This window comes from Anolis carolinensis, unplaced genomic scaffold (assembly GCF_035594765.1).
Source record: "Anolis carolinensis isolate JA03-04 unplaced genomic scaffold, rAnoCar3.1.pri scaffold_7, whole genome shotgun sequence".
In the NCBI taxonomy this organism is placed as follows: domain Eukaryota; kingdom Metazoa; phylum Chordata; class Lepidosauria; order Squamata; family Dactyloidae; genus Anolis; species Anolis carolinensis.
The window spans coordinates 5906399-5923635 of NW_026943818.1; the positions used below are offsets into that span (position 1 = coordinate 5906399).

The following is a 17237-nucleotide window of genomic DNA, read 5'->3' on the forward strand; positions in this document are numbered from 1 at the left end:
TTCATTATTCATGACTACATTGAAACTAGAATAGAGAAAAATCAGTGTGGAAACTGCAAGAGGTACCATAGATTGTTGTACATGGAAATAATGGTAGTAAATAGTTATGATTTATTAAATAAGTTATATATTACAACTAGCTGTGCCCGGCCACGTGTTGCTGTGGCGAAGTATGGTGGTATGGGAAATAAAGTATTGAGGAATTGGTGGTAGTTAAGGTAAAGGGTAAAGGTGTGGAGTCCAGATAATCCAGTTAAAGCAGATAATATAAGATTATAAATGGGTTATATAGCTGTGTGGAAGGGCCTTGAGTCTACACTGCCATCTAATCCAGTTAAAATCTGATAATCTGTATTTTATAGGCAGTGTGGAAGAGGCCTAAGTGAGGCCTAACTCTGCCTGTCCCCTGGGTGAGTGGGTTGCTAGGAGACCAAGTGGGCGGAGCTTAGCCTTCTAACTGGCAGCAATTGGATAAAACACAATTATTCCTCTCCCTCTAATTAGGACTTTATTTTTCTTTTCTTTTTGTTGTATCAACCTAGAGGCGTGGATGATGGGTTATGTTGTCAATTTTCAAGGTTGTGGGGTGTTTAGTTTTGTTGTTCTGGCGGTCGCCAGAATTCCATCACTCTTTTATATATATAGATAGATTATATTATTCATTATTCATGACTACATTGAAACTAGAATAGAGAAAAATCAGCGTGGAAACTGCAAGAGGTACCATAGATTGTTGTACATGGAAATAAGGGTAGTAAATAGTTTTTGATTTATTAAATACAGTTATATATTACAATTATATATTTTTGTTATTTAAACTATACATATTATGAAATTATGATTTTTTTTCTCGAAGTGACCCACCACCCAAATCATGCTAGGTTTTTTGGTGAATTTTAACACACCAAGCGCAAAAGCTTGCCCATCATTGGTATAGTGGATTCACATCTTTCTGTGGTTTGCATGATCTCCTATTATTTCGCTCCTACACATTTTAGTATGCAAAAGAACTTCCCTGTAATTGTGATTGCCTTCTATTGAGGAAGAGTTGAATTTTGCATGCTAGCTTCTGAAATCTGGTCTTCGGAGGTGGTACTTTCAGAAATTGAAGCCGGCATTGATGTGGAAATGAGCTCCGAGATATTGCAAATGGACCAAGCATCTGTGGGGCTCCTGCTTGAAGTCCATCTGTGTCTATTCTGTTGGGAAGAAAAGCTCGGAGACTCGCCATTTCAAGGGAGGGCAATCTGTTTTATGACTCCTCCTGGGTGTTCCTCAAAGGGGAGACTTTTGTTTCCCGAAAGAAAGAAAAGAAAAGAATCTGGGCAATGGGATCGTTGTTAATCGTTCCATTCTTTCTTTTCTTTCCTCCCTTCTGTCCCATTCCCTTTACTATTCTTGCCTTCCCATCGGAGCCAACCGGAATGGCTCCTCCCAGGTTGAAAGGTTACCGAAATAGGGTCATGGGTGGGTCAGAATTGGGCCGTTTTTGGGTAAATGGACGACGTCACCTTGGTTTGCAAGGAAGGAAGCAGAGTCAAGTGCAGATGGAACCAAAATACTATCCAGCTCTGAAAAGGTTGTCCTGATCTCAAATTGCTCCTTTTGCTTTAATCTTCATTCCCTGTTTCCACCAGATTTATTTGACCTGCTGATTCCAAAAATGTCACTGGTTATTCAGAACGTGTAAAGAAAGGATTCCCTGAAATGCACTATAGCTAGAAATGTAAACCAGTAATCTACATATATAAAAGGGTAATGAAATTTCGGCCTAGGACAAAACAACAAAATTACACATCCCAGAAACACTAAACTTGGCAGCACAACCCCTCATCCATGCCTCTGCGTTCATACAACAAAAAGAAAAGAAAAATAAAGTCCTAATTAGAGGGAGAGGGATAATTGTTTTTATCCAATTGCTGCCAGTTAGAAGGCTAAGCTCCACCCACTTGGTCTCCTAGCAACCCACTCAGCCCAGGGGACAGGCAGAGTTAGGCCTCACTTAGGCCTCTTCCACACTGCCTATAAAATACAGATTATCTGATTTTAACTGGATTATATGGCAGTGTAGACTCAAGGCCCTTCCACACAGCTATATAATCCATTTATAATCTTATATTATCTGCTTTGAACTGGATTATCTTGACTCCACACTGCCATATAATCCACTTCAGCGTGCAGTAGGACACAACTGGACTTAATGTCAGGAGAAAACCTTTACCCTTTACCTTAACTACAGTAGAGTCTCACTTATCCAACACTCGCTTATCCAACGTTCTGGATTATCCAACGCATTTTTGTAGTCAATGTTTTCAATATATCGTGATATTTTGGTGCTAAATTAGTAAATACAGTAATTACTACGTAGCATTACTGTGTATTGAACTACTTTTTCTGTCAAATTTGTTGTATAACATGATGTTTAGGTGCTTAATTTGTAAAATCATAACCTAATTTGATGTTTAATAGGCTTTTCCTTAATCTCTCCTTATTATCCAACATATTCGCTTATCCAACGTTGTGCCGGCCTGTTTACGTTGGATGAGACTCTACTGTACCACCAATTCCTCAATACATTATTTCCCATACCACCATACTTCGCCACAGCAACGCGTGGCCGGGCACAGCCAGTATGAACTATAAAACAGTAATTAACCCAAAATATAATCCATGTGTTACCAACACACACACATTCATAGAAAGTAATATTCAGAGTTTGTGAGTCCAATGCCCACCAGAGTTCATATTCCACATGGAGGACTGTATAAGTCACTAATTGTGAGTCCAAATTTAAACGTCCAAGTAAGTGAATCGTTTTATGAAATCCAATGTTTTAAACAAGTCCAAGGTTAGTCACCATCCACGACCGGTTTCGACTGTGTAGTCTTCCTCAGGTGGTGGTTATGCAGGTATGGAGAACCTAAAGTAGTCAATTCCGTTCTTTTGGACTCACAATTAGTGACTAGAAGTGTAGAAACTTTTATTACGGTCAATGACCAACTCGTAACAGGGATACCCAGTTCTGTACATCCATGTCAGACTTCATTAATAATAATAAAATTATAATAAAAAATTTAAAAAAACCATTATAAAATTGAATTATTTACCAATTTAAATAAGAGCAGTAAAGTTACATAAAATTGTCCAGAGCCTCCTGGGTATTTAGTTGTCCATGGCGTAATGAGACGCGAACGAATGTCTCTATAAAACAGGCACTGCAGAAGCACATTAGTGACTAGACATGTCCAAAAAATCGTTTTGAATCGTATATCCGAATTATTTCGGATTGTTCTCCCTTTTTGATACGCATTCCGAGACATTGTCTCACAGCGCAACCAGCAATGTAATTCAAACCATTGTTGGCCCATTCTCTAATTGTCTCTTAATGTTTCGTTATTTTTTTTTTCCTCCCCCAAATGTTTTTAATATATTTTTTAAAATATTTTTTAATTTTTTTTGTTTCTGCAACCTACCTAGAATGGGAGCTTAGCGCAGCCTAACATGGCTGCCATTCCCCGGCCAATCAGAAGCTTCCACAATGGACGCAAAGGTGGGGGCTAGGGTTGATGAGGATAGCTGAAGAAATGAGGGCGGGAGAGCCCTGTAAAAGTCCTCCCCCCCCCCGGTTCCTTTTTTTGGGGGGGGACTGCGCATGTGCCTCTGCCATTTTAGAAACATTTAGAATCATTACGAATTTTCGGAAATATCCGAAATTTTGGAGTGAAAAAATCGGAAATACTTTCTATATCGAAGTGCCAGCGCCCCCTACTTTAGAAACGAGAATTGAAACATTTTTTTCATCGATTGGACATGCCTATTAGTGACTTATACAGTCCTCCATGTGGAACATGAACTCTGGTGGGCATTGGACTCACAAACTCTGAATATAGAGTTTTACTTTCTTTGAATGTATGTGTGTTGGTAACACATGGATTATATTTTGGTTTAATTACTGTTTTATAGTTCCTATTATTGGTTTACATTTCTAGCCATAGTGGCCTCTTGCCTATTCAGAACTTATGCCTTTTACCAATCTTCGATAAAGTTTTCACTTGTTAAATTTTCTCAGATCAACTCACCTGAAGAAGACTTAAGTCAAAACCGGTCATTTGTTCTACATGCTCTTCAGTTCAATTGATTGATTTAACAAGTGAAAACTTATGTATAGAGCAAGCATTGTTCACTTATATATTCATTTTTATGTATGGAACATTAACATTACATTGTAAATTCTGTACTGATTGTACTTCATTCAATATAAGTTTATATTTTATATCTGGTTATTGACCATTTACTAGTGCATATCGTTGTACTTGTGGGTATGTATTACCGTATATACTCGAGTATAAGCCGACCCGCCAAGGCATTTAATTTTATCACAAGAAAACTGGGAAAACATTGATTCAGGTACAGTAGAGTCTCACTAATCCAAGCCTCGCTTATCCAAGCCTCTGGATAATCCAAGCCATTTTTGTAGTCAATGTTTTCAATATATTGTGATGTTTTGGTGCTAAATTTGTAAATACAGTAATTACAACATAACATTACTGCGTATTGAACTACTTTTTCTGTCAAATTTGTTGTATAACATGAAGTTTTGGTGCTTAATTTGTAAAATCATAACCTAATTTGATGTTTAATAGGCTTTTCCTTAATCCCTCCTTATTATCCAAGGTATTCGCTTATTGAAGCTTCTGCCGGCCCGTTTAGCTTGGATTAGTGAGACTCTACTGTATAAGTCGAGAGTGATAAATTTCAGAAATAAAAATAGAAACCAATAAAATTACATTAATCGAGGCATCGGTAGGTTAAATGTTTTTGAATATTTACATCAAGCTCAGATTTAAGATAAGACTGTCGAACTCTGATCAAATCATTATTCTCATCTTCTTCAATGTAAATACCCTTATGTATCCATTTAATAATAATAGAGTAAAATAATAAATGTAATAACAGTAATAATATCAGAGTGAAATAATAAATGTATTACATTTATTTTACTCTACTTTTATTAATAATAATACATTTATTTCACTCTATTGTTATTACATGTATTATTTTACTCTATTATTATTGCTAGTATTACATTTATTTTACTCTATTTTTATTAATAATAACAATAATAATAGAGTAAAATAATAAATCTAATAATAGAGAAAAATAATAAATGTACCATATATACTTGAGTATAAGCCAGCCAAGACCCTCAATCGAGTATAAGCCGAGAGGGGCTTTTTCAGTCCTAAAAAAGGGCTGAAAAACTAGGCCTATACTCAAGTATATACAGTAGTTTGGTGTGTAACCAGGAACCCATTTACTTAATACAAATATCTCCAGGAACAGGCATAAAAATCAAGACAAAGTATTATCATTATTATTATTATTATTATTATTATAACACAGCAAACAAGATAGACATGCTGGATTTCGTATCACAAAATCACAAGTCGAACACTTCCCAAGTGTCTAGGACTGTGTGATGTATTTTCGGATGATGCGCACAGATCCCAGCAGGGTGGCCTTTTGCAGCTGGCAGATCGTAATTTTGTCAATGTCTACTGTTTCCAAATGCCGGCTGAGATCTTTTGGCACGGCACCCAATGTGCCCATCACCACCGGGACCACCTGCACTGGTTTCTGGTTGTTATTATTATTATTATTATTATTATTATTATTATTATTATTTGGTTGGGCTGAGTAATAATAAGAAGGGACCACTTTTCGTTCAGAACTCTTTTAATACAAGCTCGTATTTGTTGCTTTTGAGATTTTCATCTCCCGGACCATCTATGCATGTGAGTCATGACTATGAAGGTATTAGATAATATATACAAAAACCACACTGTTCAATATCGGTGCATACAAGGTATTGTATATATTTATATATTTATATATTTATATAATATAGAACTTTTAACATACAGGAATAGACAATGGGAAAATAGTTCTAATGTATTTTGATAATTTTTTTTCGTAAAAAATATAAGTGGAATGTAACCAGTTCTCAGGAAAAACAAAAATTAAAAAAAGAGGACAAGTTGGATGGGAAGAGCAATGGTTTAAAAACAGATTTATAACAGACCTATAAAAATGGCTTTATAAAATAATAATAATGACTGACATTCTGTAGGCACCTCCTGACTAGAGTCGACCCATTCGAGCAATTGTTGAACGAGAAGTCGACACATAGGTACAATCTCAAATTATTCAATGGAACAGCTCTACCGAGGGCAAATAACAAAGTGCCAGCCATTCACAATCACAATAACAATAATACAACCTGAAAAAAGAAAACACTGGGACAACGGTAGACAAAAAAGAACGGTACTAAAAATAATAATAAATTAGATGAACAATTGTGTAAATATACTTTTTAAAAAAGATGACAATCTTAATAAATAAGCTTTTTTTTTTACTATTTACATCATTATATATTGCTTGGAGATTTTAAATTAGATCTGTTAAAAAAACAAACAAACTGCAGCAAACAAAACAAAAACAATAGAACAACCAGGAGCAGCAAACTTACAGGCGTGAGGTACAGAGATAAGGTTTTAACTGTTTTTGTTTTGTCTTCATAATGTTCCTCTTTCACACGCAATCTCTCTTTCTCTCTCTCTTTCTTTCTCCCAAACTCTCATTGTATACAGTAGAACAGTAAAGAACTCTTAGGAAAACAGTCCCAAAACTCACTCATTCGTTCTCAATCTCTCTCTCTTTGGAGTATTGGTTGACACGGACTTTAAGCTTGACGTCCAACCCCACCCCCTCCCACAACCAACAGATTCCGTAAATCAAATTACAATACAAAAATAATAACTTTTATAGCTATAGCAATAATAGAACGATACAATACGGTATAGCCATATGGAGGAGTGTTGGGTAATAGAGGAGTAATTGGATAGAAAACATAGTTAGAAGAGATCACAGTTTTATTTCAAAGTAGTATATAGATATAATAAGGGGTCGGTTTTCCGGGCTAGATGAAAGAAAGCTTGCTCTCTTACACACCTTACGGCAATCCCTCCGCCCTAAGAACCCTACTTAATAGAAGACAAGCTATAATTTTGGGATGGAAACAAAGAAACGTCCTATGCTGGGCAGAGTTGGATGCTATGTGTGGATTCTTTCCTTTTATGGAAAACAGATCTTAGATCCATCTTGTGTCCTGGCCTTTGGTGGGGACCCCGACCCATTTTTGGGAGTCTCCCAAAATCAGGAGGGCAGATATCTGTTTTCGCTCTGGGGTGCCAAAAGATCTGTTTTCTATCAGCCCATTATGTGGGGGCTTCCCATCCAGGCTCTCCTTACCGATGTGTGCTTTAAGGAGGCTTCTTCTTACTTGTTGTTTCTACTCTAGAGTAAAAGGCGCTCGGCTGCAGGCCCTGGCTGGCACAGACACTCCTGCCACCACATACGTACTCTTGGAATGAGAGTGTGTGTGCAGCGTGCAGGCGCAGAAAGTGTGCATGCCTGCCAGGGCCTGCAGCTGAGCACCTCTTACTCTGTGATGCTGAAAAGCTTCTATCAGCCCATTATGTGGGGGCTTCCCACCCTGGCTCTCCTTACCGGTGTGCGCTTTAAGGAGGCTTCTTCTTATCTGTTTTTTCTACTCTAGAGTAAAAGGTGCTCGACGGCAGGCCCTGGCAGGCTCAGACACTCCTGCACGCCACATACGCACTCTTGGAAAGAGATTGTGTGTGCAGCGTGCAGGCCCAGAAAGTGTGCACACCTGCCAGGGCCAGCAGCTGAGCACCTCTTACTCTGTGATCCTGAAAAGCAGCCCAGGAGATCTGTTTTCTATCAGCCCATTATGTGGGGGCTTCCCACCCTTGCTCTCCTTACCAATGTGTGTTTTAAGGAGGCTTCTTCTTACCTGTTGTTTATACTCTAGAGTAAAAGGCGCTCGGCTGCAGGCCCTGGCAGGCGCAGACACTCCTGCACACCACATACGCACTCTTGGAAAGAGATTGTGTGTGCAGCGTGCAGGCCCAGAAAGTGTGCAGGGCCAGGGCCAGCAGCTGAGCACCTCTTACTCTGTGATCCTGAAAAGCAGCCCAGGAGATCTGTTTTCTATCAGCCCATTATGTGGGGGCTTCCCACCCTGGCTCTCCTTACCAATGTGTGTTTTAAGGAGGCTTCTTCTTATCTGTTGTTTAGAGTAAAAGGTGCTCTGCTGCAGGCCCTGGCAGGCGCAGACACTCCTGCACGCCACATACGCACTCCCTATGTCAGGATGTGAAAGCCCAGTACTCATAACAGCTGAACTCTCCACATCCCGTCAGAGCAATGGGGGGCTGGGAGATAATCTAAATGATAAGGGCCATGTGTCTAGGAGGATGGGTTTTATGGCCTGCTCTGGATTTTCAAGCCTGGGAAGGGACTACATAACAGATATGTGTGAATATGGAAAGGGGGGGGAGGTAGGAGGTAGATATACTCGGGGTTTGGCGGGAATACGTTAGTTCTAGCTTTGTTTTCAACTTGAAAAGAAGGTCTTCAATAAAGCGTTTCCACGTAACTGCCTGTGTGAGCCTGCATTGAGTCCTATAGCTTTCAAGAGCTGACACCCTAGGGAGATCAGGTTGGCGCCCTCTCTATTTAAGAAACAATTGAAAACTTGGATGTTTAAGGTCGGCCTTTGGAGAGACAGCCATTGGATGACCTGCCTCATTATAATTCTATTCTGAATTTTACTAGGTCCCTCTTATCTGGGTATTTTAATCTAACGATTCTATCTTTATATTGCTGCTGCAGTCCCCCCCCCCCCCCACCTATGAAGTTTGACTGAATTGTATTGGTGGTTGTTAGATATTATTACTGTTGTATTAATTTTTGTTTTATTACCTTATTGAGTTTTAACCTGTGTATATTGTGCTAATGTATTTGTGTTGTTACTCTTGTAACAATGTGAGCTGCCCCGAGTCCCCGTGGTGGCAGGGTATAAATAAAGGTTTATTATTATTATTATTATTATTGGAAAGAGAGTGTGCATGCAGCGTGCAGGCCCAGAAAGTGTGCATGCCTGCCAGGACCTGCAGTTGAGCACCTCTTACTCTGTGATGCTTTGCTTTTGTGTCAAGCTGATTTCCATAGCAAGAGGGGCCTTCCTGTTCCGTGCTCCCAAAGAAATGAAAGAAACGAAGGAAACAGGAGAAACAAATTCCATGCACAACTCTACTCCATAGTAAGATGTCACAAGGAAACAATGTCCAATTCCACTCACTAAATTAGACCTGGCTACCTATACCAAGTATGAACTCATGGCATGGCAACTGAATGGTTGCTAATGCTATTATCATTCCTTGTACAAAGGACGGCCCACAAGAACTTCAATTCACCCATTAATAGCACATACTGCTTGGCAGTCAATACCGTCTAGGTGACCACAACCTGGATTTGATCTCTTGGAGTCTTTGGGCAAATGAAGCCAGAAATAGCTGGAGGTAGAGTCTGTGTGATGTGTAAGGGAGCAAACAATTCAGATCTCAATGTGCTGTCTGAAACAAGACTAAGAAAATATATTGTATTTATTACGTTATTAGTCATCCTTTTCATGAATCTCTGTTGATGATTGACAGGATTGGGCTTGATTTCTCCAGCTACCCTGCATTCTGAGGTTGGATGAACCTTCCTATTACTATTTCTGTTATCTTCTCTCTCTATATATAAAAGTCAAAGTCTGTTTCTACCACAAAGGCTGTTGTTAGGTGAAGTAGCCCTCTGTGATGTCACTAGATTGGCTGTTGCTAGGTGAAGTGGCCCTCTGTGATGTCCCTGGGAAAGAAGGAAGGACGGATGGTAGGAAAGAGCCTTGTTGCCATGGAGACATTGTGAGGTAGGCCCTCTCAGAGCTGGAGAAGGGAGAAAGTAGGCAGCATCCCCAACAACACCTGGGCAACACGAAGTATATACAGTAATAATACAATAAAAGGGAGGAAGGGAGAGATGTTGCTCCAAAGAGGGTATTTCAGTCTCCTTTAGCAGCCTTGTGTTGTTTTCTTCTCCTTAGTATGTTTTTGTGTGTTTATGTATTACTGGTTTAGTCTAATTATTTAAAATTTAGTGTCTACAGTTAGGAGAGCTGAGAAATACTGACAAGCATATTATTGATTATATACAGGTGAGGAGTGTCCAAACAGAACCAACACATATCCAAACAAACAATGCACTTCTTTTGCTCTTCGTAAATCAGAGGGACGTGACTCTCACATAGACATCTGACAACATAGGAAAGGGAAAAGCGGTAACCGTATAACTATCCAAAATTGAAATCTATGAATGGTAAAATATTCCAAAATTCATTTATCAATTATTGGGACACTCTGACGAGAAGAATCCTGGACGGATGAGACTCTTCACTTATTCTGTACAAAAGTACAATTTTTCTTTGGCACAGAAAGTGCCTTTGTTACAAAAAAAACTATATTTCTGCACAGAAAATATTTTCTGCACAGAAATTGTTGTCTTCTCTGCACAAAAAACACACCCAAATTTGGTACAGAATCTAATCCCCAATTGCAATATATTTTGCGCAAAGTATTTTCTGCACAGAAAATGTCTTCTCGGCACAAAAACACATCCAAATTTGGTACAGAATCTAATCCCCAATGGCAATATATTTTGCGCAAAGTATTTTCTGCACAGAAAATGTCTTCTCGGCACAAAAACACATCCAAATTTGGTACAGAATCTAATCCACAATGGCAATATATTTTGCGCAAAGTATTTTCTGCACAGAAAATGTTGTCTTCTCGGCACAAAAACACATCCAAATTTGGTACAGAATCTAATCCACAATGGCAATATATTTTGCGCAGAATATTTTCTGCACAGAAAATATTGTCTTCTCTGCACCAAAAACACATCCAAATTTGGTACAGAATCTAATCCCCAATGGCAATATATTTCGCACAGAATATTTTCTGCACAGAAAATGTTGTCTTCTCTGCACCAAAAACACATCCAAATTTGGTACAGAATCTAATCCCCAATTGGAATATTTTCTGCACAGAAAATGTTGACTTCTCGGCACAAAAAGGCATCCAAATTTGGTTCAGAATCTAATCCCCAATGGCAATATATTTCGTGCGGAATATTTTCTGCACAGAAAATGTCTTCTCAGCACAAAAAACACACCCAAATTTGGTACAGAATCTAATCCCCAATGGCAATATATTTTGTGCAGAATATTTTCTGCACAGAAAATGTCTTCTCTGCACCAAAAACACACCCAAATTTGGTACAGAATCTAATCCCCAATTGGAATATTTTCTGTACAGAAAATGTTGACTTCTCGGCACAAAAAGGCATCCAAATTTGGTTCAGAATCTAATCCCCAATGGCAATATATTTTGTGCAGAATATTTTCTGCACAGAAAATGTCTTCTCGGCACAAAAAACACACCCAAATTTGGTACAGAATCTAATCCCCAATGGCAATATATTTTGTGCAGAATATTTTCTGCACAGAAAATGTCTTCTCTGCACCAAAAACACATCCAAATTTGGTACAGAATCTAATCCCCAATTGGAATATTTTCTGTACAGAAAATGTTGACTTCTCGGCACAAAAAGGCATCCAAATTTGGTTCAGAATCTAATCCCCAATGGCAATATATTTTGTGCAGAATATTTTCTGCACAGAAAATGTCTTCTCGGCACAAAAAACACACCCAAATTTGGTACAGAATCTAATCCCCAATGGCAATATATTTTGTGCAGAATATTTTCTGCACAGAAACAAAAAAACACATCCAAATTTGGTACAGAATCTAATCCCCAATGGCAATATATTTTGCGCAGAATATTTTCTGCACAGAAAATGTCTTCTCTGCACAAAAAACACATCCAAATTTGATACAGAATCCAATCCCCAATTGAAATATATTTCATGCAGAATATGTGAATTTTGCAGAGAAATAAGATCGCAAGTATGAAATGGTTTTGAAAACCACTTGCAGTTCAGGACCCATTTGTCAAAAAAGCTTTGACAAGGAACCCAATCTTTCACTTTTTCTTAAAACTTCTCATAATCTTGGATGAACGTTTTACCCACAACATTAGGAACACCCGCATGATTTTTAAAGCAATGGTTCCCAACATTATTTTTTGATCAGGGACCACTAATAATTTTCTCCTTGGACCTAGATCTTGTAGTTCCTCTGGACCCACTGAATTAGCAGAATTTATTTATGTATTCAACAATGAATACAATGGATCTAAATTAATTGAGATGCCTCAAAAGAATTTAGGCTGTGGTTGGCACATTTGGATGTTTCATGAATCACGCACATACACTCCAACATACCAGAAGCAATTGCCAATTCATTCCTCTCACATTTCTCTGTACCACCTTGCAAAGATACATTGCTCTCTCCCCACTTTTTCCCAAGTGCCACCAAAATCAACCGCAGCAAGAAGCATGTTTTTGTTTTGTTTTTTTTGGCAATCGTTCAGGTCCGAGAACAGAACTCCCCAAATCAAAGCTTGACTTTCATCACTCTTTCCCCCTCATTCCCCTTTCTTTTCCTTTTTGAAAGACATAAACAAAACACAGGTAAAACCTAGAACAAACCGACAGTTACAACCAAGTGACACTGGAATGGAGGTAGCTGAAGCCTGCTTCCAAAGGACTATTTCCGGGTTTGAAAATTCCTCCTCTTAGTTTATAAAAATATAAATGGCCACCAACCAAGTATGTTTGGTAAGAAGATAGTTCTTCTTTCCAGGATCAAAAGTCTATATTATAAGTCTATAATGTTTTACAACTTTATGACTCCGTAGAAACTCAATGAAGGCTTGTTAGTGAGTTGTGAAGATACATGTCTAGACTGAAATGTGTATCAGGCACTTGAGATGTTCGTTGGGCACTTGTGAAGCACACTGAGCTTTTCTGATGTGCTTGCACAATTCTAATGTGTACTATGCACTTCTGAACGAGATTGTGACCTCCTGGTACTAGTCCTGGAATAGCTTCTATTCACCAAAAGGATTCCAGTCAAAGTCTTGTGTCATCATAGAACAGTGGTTCCCAACCTTTGGTCCTCCTGGTGTTTTGGACTTCAGCTCCCAGAAATTCCAGGCAGTTTACCAGGTCTTAGGAATTATGGGAGCTGACGTCCAAAACACCTGTTGGACCCAAAGGTTGGGAACCACTGTTATAGATGCTAACAAGTTTCATTTACCATGAGCTTTCATAGATGCCACCTTCCTCCATCAGATGGTGGTCACCAAAGCTTACGTCAAATAAAACTGTGTCCATCTTCAAGGTGCCATGTTGTCAACCTGAATTGACGATGTCACTATCTAAAGCAGGCATGGGCAAACTAAGGCCTGGGGTCTGGATGCGGGGACCTCAGACCCTCCTCAATTTCCCTGTCTCCTTGGCAGAAAGCAGCTGTGACCCACCACATCCTTATACAGAAAGAATGGGAGAGGAAGGCATGCAGCAGCTGAGAACCCTCTGGAGTGCTCTCAGCCACCACATGTCTTGCCCTCCTCCTGGCATAAGAACGGTGTGAGCAGCCCTATCCTTATACTGGGAGGACAGCTTGAGAAAGCACGCAGTGGTTGAGAGCCCTCCAGGATGCTCTCGGAGGTCGCTTGCTTCACTCCCTTCTCAGCATAATGCCGAGAGGACAGCCTGAATATTGAAGGAGGAGTATTGGGGAGGAGAATCGGGGCAGTCGCAAACATGTCTCATTTTCCTCCCGGCATAATAACAGTGTGAACAACCCTTTCCTTATACTGGGAGGACAGCTTAAGAAAGGCACGCAGTGGTTGAGAGCCCTCCGGGGTGCTCTCAGACATCACCTGCCTCACTCTCTTCTCGGCATAATGCAGAGAGCCCAAGTATTGAAGAAGTGGTATTGGGGAAGAGGATCAGGGCAGTCACAAACATGTCTCATTTCCCTCCCGGCATAAGGATGGGGTGAGCAACCCTTTCCTTATACTGGGAGGACAGCTTGAGAAAGGCACGCAGCTGTTGAGAGCCCTCTGGGATGCTCTCGGAGGTCGCCTGCCTCACTCTCTTCTCAGCATAATGCAGAGAGGACAGCCTGAATATTGAAGGAGGAGTATTGGGGAGGAGGATCGGGGCAGTCACAAACATGTCTTGTTTCCCTCCCAGTATAAGAACAGTGTGAGCAACCCTGTCCTTATGCTGGGAGGATGGCTTGAGGAAGGCAAGCAGCGGTTGAGAGCCCTCCGGGGTGCTCTCAGATGTCACCTACCTCACTCTCCTCTCGTCATATTGAAGGAGGAGTATTGGGGAGGAGGATCGGGGCAGTCACAAACATGTCTCATTTTCCTCCCGGCATAAGGATGGGGTCAGCAACCCTGTCCTTATACTGGGAGGACAGCTTGAGAAAGGCACGCAGCTGTAGAGAGCCCTCTGGGATGCTCTCGGAGGTTGCCTGCCTCACTCTCATCTCAGCATAATGCAGAGGGGACAGTCCAAATATTGAGGGAGGAGGATCGGGGCAGTTACAAACATGTCTTGTTTTCCTCCCAGCATAAGAACAGTGTGCTGGGAGGACAGCTTGAGGTACGCAGCTGCTGAGAGCCCTCTGGGGTGCTCTCGGAGGTCGCCTGCCTCACTCTCCTCTCGGCATAATGCAGAGGGAACAGTCCAAATATTGAGGGAGGAGTATTGGGGAGGAGGATCAGGGCAGTCGCAAACATGTCTCATGTTCCTCCCGGCATAAGGATGGGGTGAGCAGCCTTGTCCTTATGCCAGGAGGACAACCTGAGAATGACCCACCCCCTCCTGGCTCCGCTCTCTCCCAGGCCTTCCTGAGTCCATCCCACCCAGCATGTGCCTGGCTACTCTCTCGGGGCCCACAATGCGGCCCCAAGGCAAAAAAAGTTTGCCCATGCCTGATCTAAAGACATGCAAAACGAAAATGTGTGAGAAATAAAGGACTGGGTAACAAGATGGAACGAAAAGAACAGCGGAGGAATTGTGTTTTGGTTGGTTTCCTCTGGCTAGCATCTTATCCTCCCCCCCCCCCCTTTGGCCCTTCTTGCCTTGGGTATCTTGAGGAGGAAGAAACAAAACACCCACGGAGGTTTGGAAAGCAGGCAGTAGGTAAAGAGGTTTAAGGCAGACCGTTTGGTTGTTTTAGAGAACGAACAGCACCCTGTTCCTGACACAGTAAAGGAATGAGTTGTATGGGACGTAGCAGCAGCAGGAGTAGCAGCAGCAGTATGGAGGTTTGTTTGACGACCTTCTTCTTCTTCTTCTTCTTCTTCTTCTTCTTCTTCTTCTTCTTCTTCTTCTTCTTCTTCTTCTTCGTTCTCGTCTTCTTTTCTGATCCCTGTGCAGTGAGACTCCAGTCCTTCAACCCTGGTCAGAAGCTTCCATCTTTCCATCCCTTAGCTCTTTGTCTCAACCCGACCCACCAAGTACTGACTTGTCAACCTTCCAAGTCAGCAAAGCAAGCATTCTTCCTTTTTTTTTAACCCTCCTCACCTTCTCACAAATTGCTCATCCAGAGCACCACCCATAGAGAAGCCCATGGAAGCATTCGGCACCAAGGGCACCAAGGTCCGATCCTTTGACAAAAAGATGTTGTGAACATTGGAGAAGAGCAAAGACCCGCTGGTCTTCTGGTACCCTCTTTGTGTTCTCCCTCTCCCTAATCTCTTTCCATAAATAGTAGGTATATATATTTATATATTTATATATGGCTTTGGCCTCACCTTATTCTGGAAGGAAAGAAAGGCAAAACTGAACCCAAAGTGATGTACAAATTCATGACTTCGACCAGGCGCCGTTCCAATCACGATGGATGCGGAACGGTGCAATTCGTGCTTCTCTTTCTTTTTTCCACCCAGATGCTTAAAGCTCCTCTTTCACTCAACCTTTTTTTTCCTGTTTTTTTGTTTGTTTTGCTTGATCTTGCAAGTAGAATACATTTAATACAATAAAATCCTAACCCCCCCCCCCCCCCCCGCCCCAGGTATATTATATCAGTTCTCCATGGGAAAAGTAAAGTAAAGGCAGTCTAGTTGAATTCTAAAGGACCTGGTGGAGTGACGCCATTTGAGTTGAGCAGCCAAAACGGTTTGAGAAACGAAACCAAGAAAAAAAGAGGGAGTGGAGGGGATACAATGACGCCTCTTCCTTGCCTGCCTTTGGCATTCCTTGGGCACCGCAGGTTACCTATCCAAAGCTGAAACCGTGCCGATGATTCTGCTCTTTGTGCTCTTCAGCATCCGGATCGAGGCAAGCACAGTCGCCTTGCAGGTCGCAGGACATTGGGAAAGGGATGACCTAGGAGCAAAGAAAGCCAAACAACAGCAGTTAATTAAACCGTTGGGGGGGGGGGGGTAACCGTTAGTACCACAATTGTGAATATATATATAGCATTATTGAATGTGACACAATCACAGATCTGTAACTCTAGGTCAGGGGTCCCCAAACTAAGGCCCGGGGGCCACACAGACTGCTTTGCTCGCAGTCTGCTGCGGCCTCCAGTTTCTTACAGCTTTTAGCATCTATATTTTTTACTAAAAACTTAGATTTTTCCTTGTTTATAATAAATCCTGATATGTCACCATGTCTTTGAATAATGTCCAATACTTTTTTAATACTTTGTAGTGGGTTAGTTAGAATACAGACTATATCGTCTGCATAAGCCCTAATTTTTAGTTCTTGGCCACTGATCTTTAAACCCGTAATTTCCTTCTCTTCTCTTATTCTGACATTTAAGATTTCTAGACCCATAATAAATAATAGTGGGGACAGCGGGCAACCTTGTCTGGTCCCTTTTTGTATGTCGATGTAATCTGATAGTTGACCATTGATGTTTAACCTTGCTCTTTGATTAGTGTATATAGCCCCTACTGCCCTTTTGAATTGGTGGCCAACTTCAAATCTTTCTAACACTTTCTAACACTTTTTCCAAATAATCCCATCTAACATGGTCAAAGGCTTTTTCTGCATCAATAAAGAACAACGCCAAATCTCTATTTGAGTCTTTTTCTGCTACTTCCAGGGTGTTCAACATCAGTCTGATGTTTTGATTTACTTGTCTTCCTGGGAAAAACCCCACCTGATCTTTATGAATGATCTGTGCTAGAGCTTGCTTAATTCTATTTGCCAATATAGTGGCAAATATTTTGTAATCGCAGTTCAGCAATGATATTGGTCTATAATTTTTAATTAAGTATAAATCTTTATCCTGTTTAGGGACTAAAACAATTATGGATTCCTTCCAAGATTCTGGAAG

The 17237-nt window shown here is 40.6% G+C and overlaps 1 protein-coding gene across 2 annotated transcripts in view; it reads right to left on the bottom strand.

The window, feature by feature from the left end:
• Positions 1-5718: 5718 nt before the first annotated feature.
• pappa (pappalysin 1) overlaps positions 5719-17237 on the bottom strand; it is a 234272-nt gene continuing 222753 nt past the window's right edge. For both annotated transcript variants that reach the window (XM_062959690.1, XM_062959691.1), the window contains exon 22: positions 5719-16279. In XM_062959690.1, coding sequence (XP_062815760.1) covers positions 16169-16279 — 111 coding nt within the window. In that variant the 3' untranslated portion in view covers positions 5719-16168. The remainder of the gene's footprint in view (positions 16280-17237) is intronic.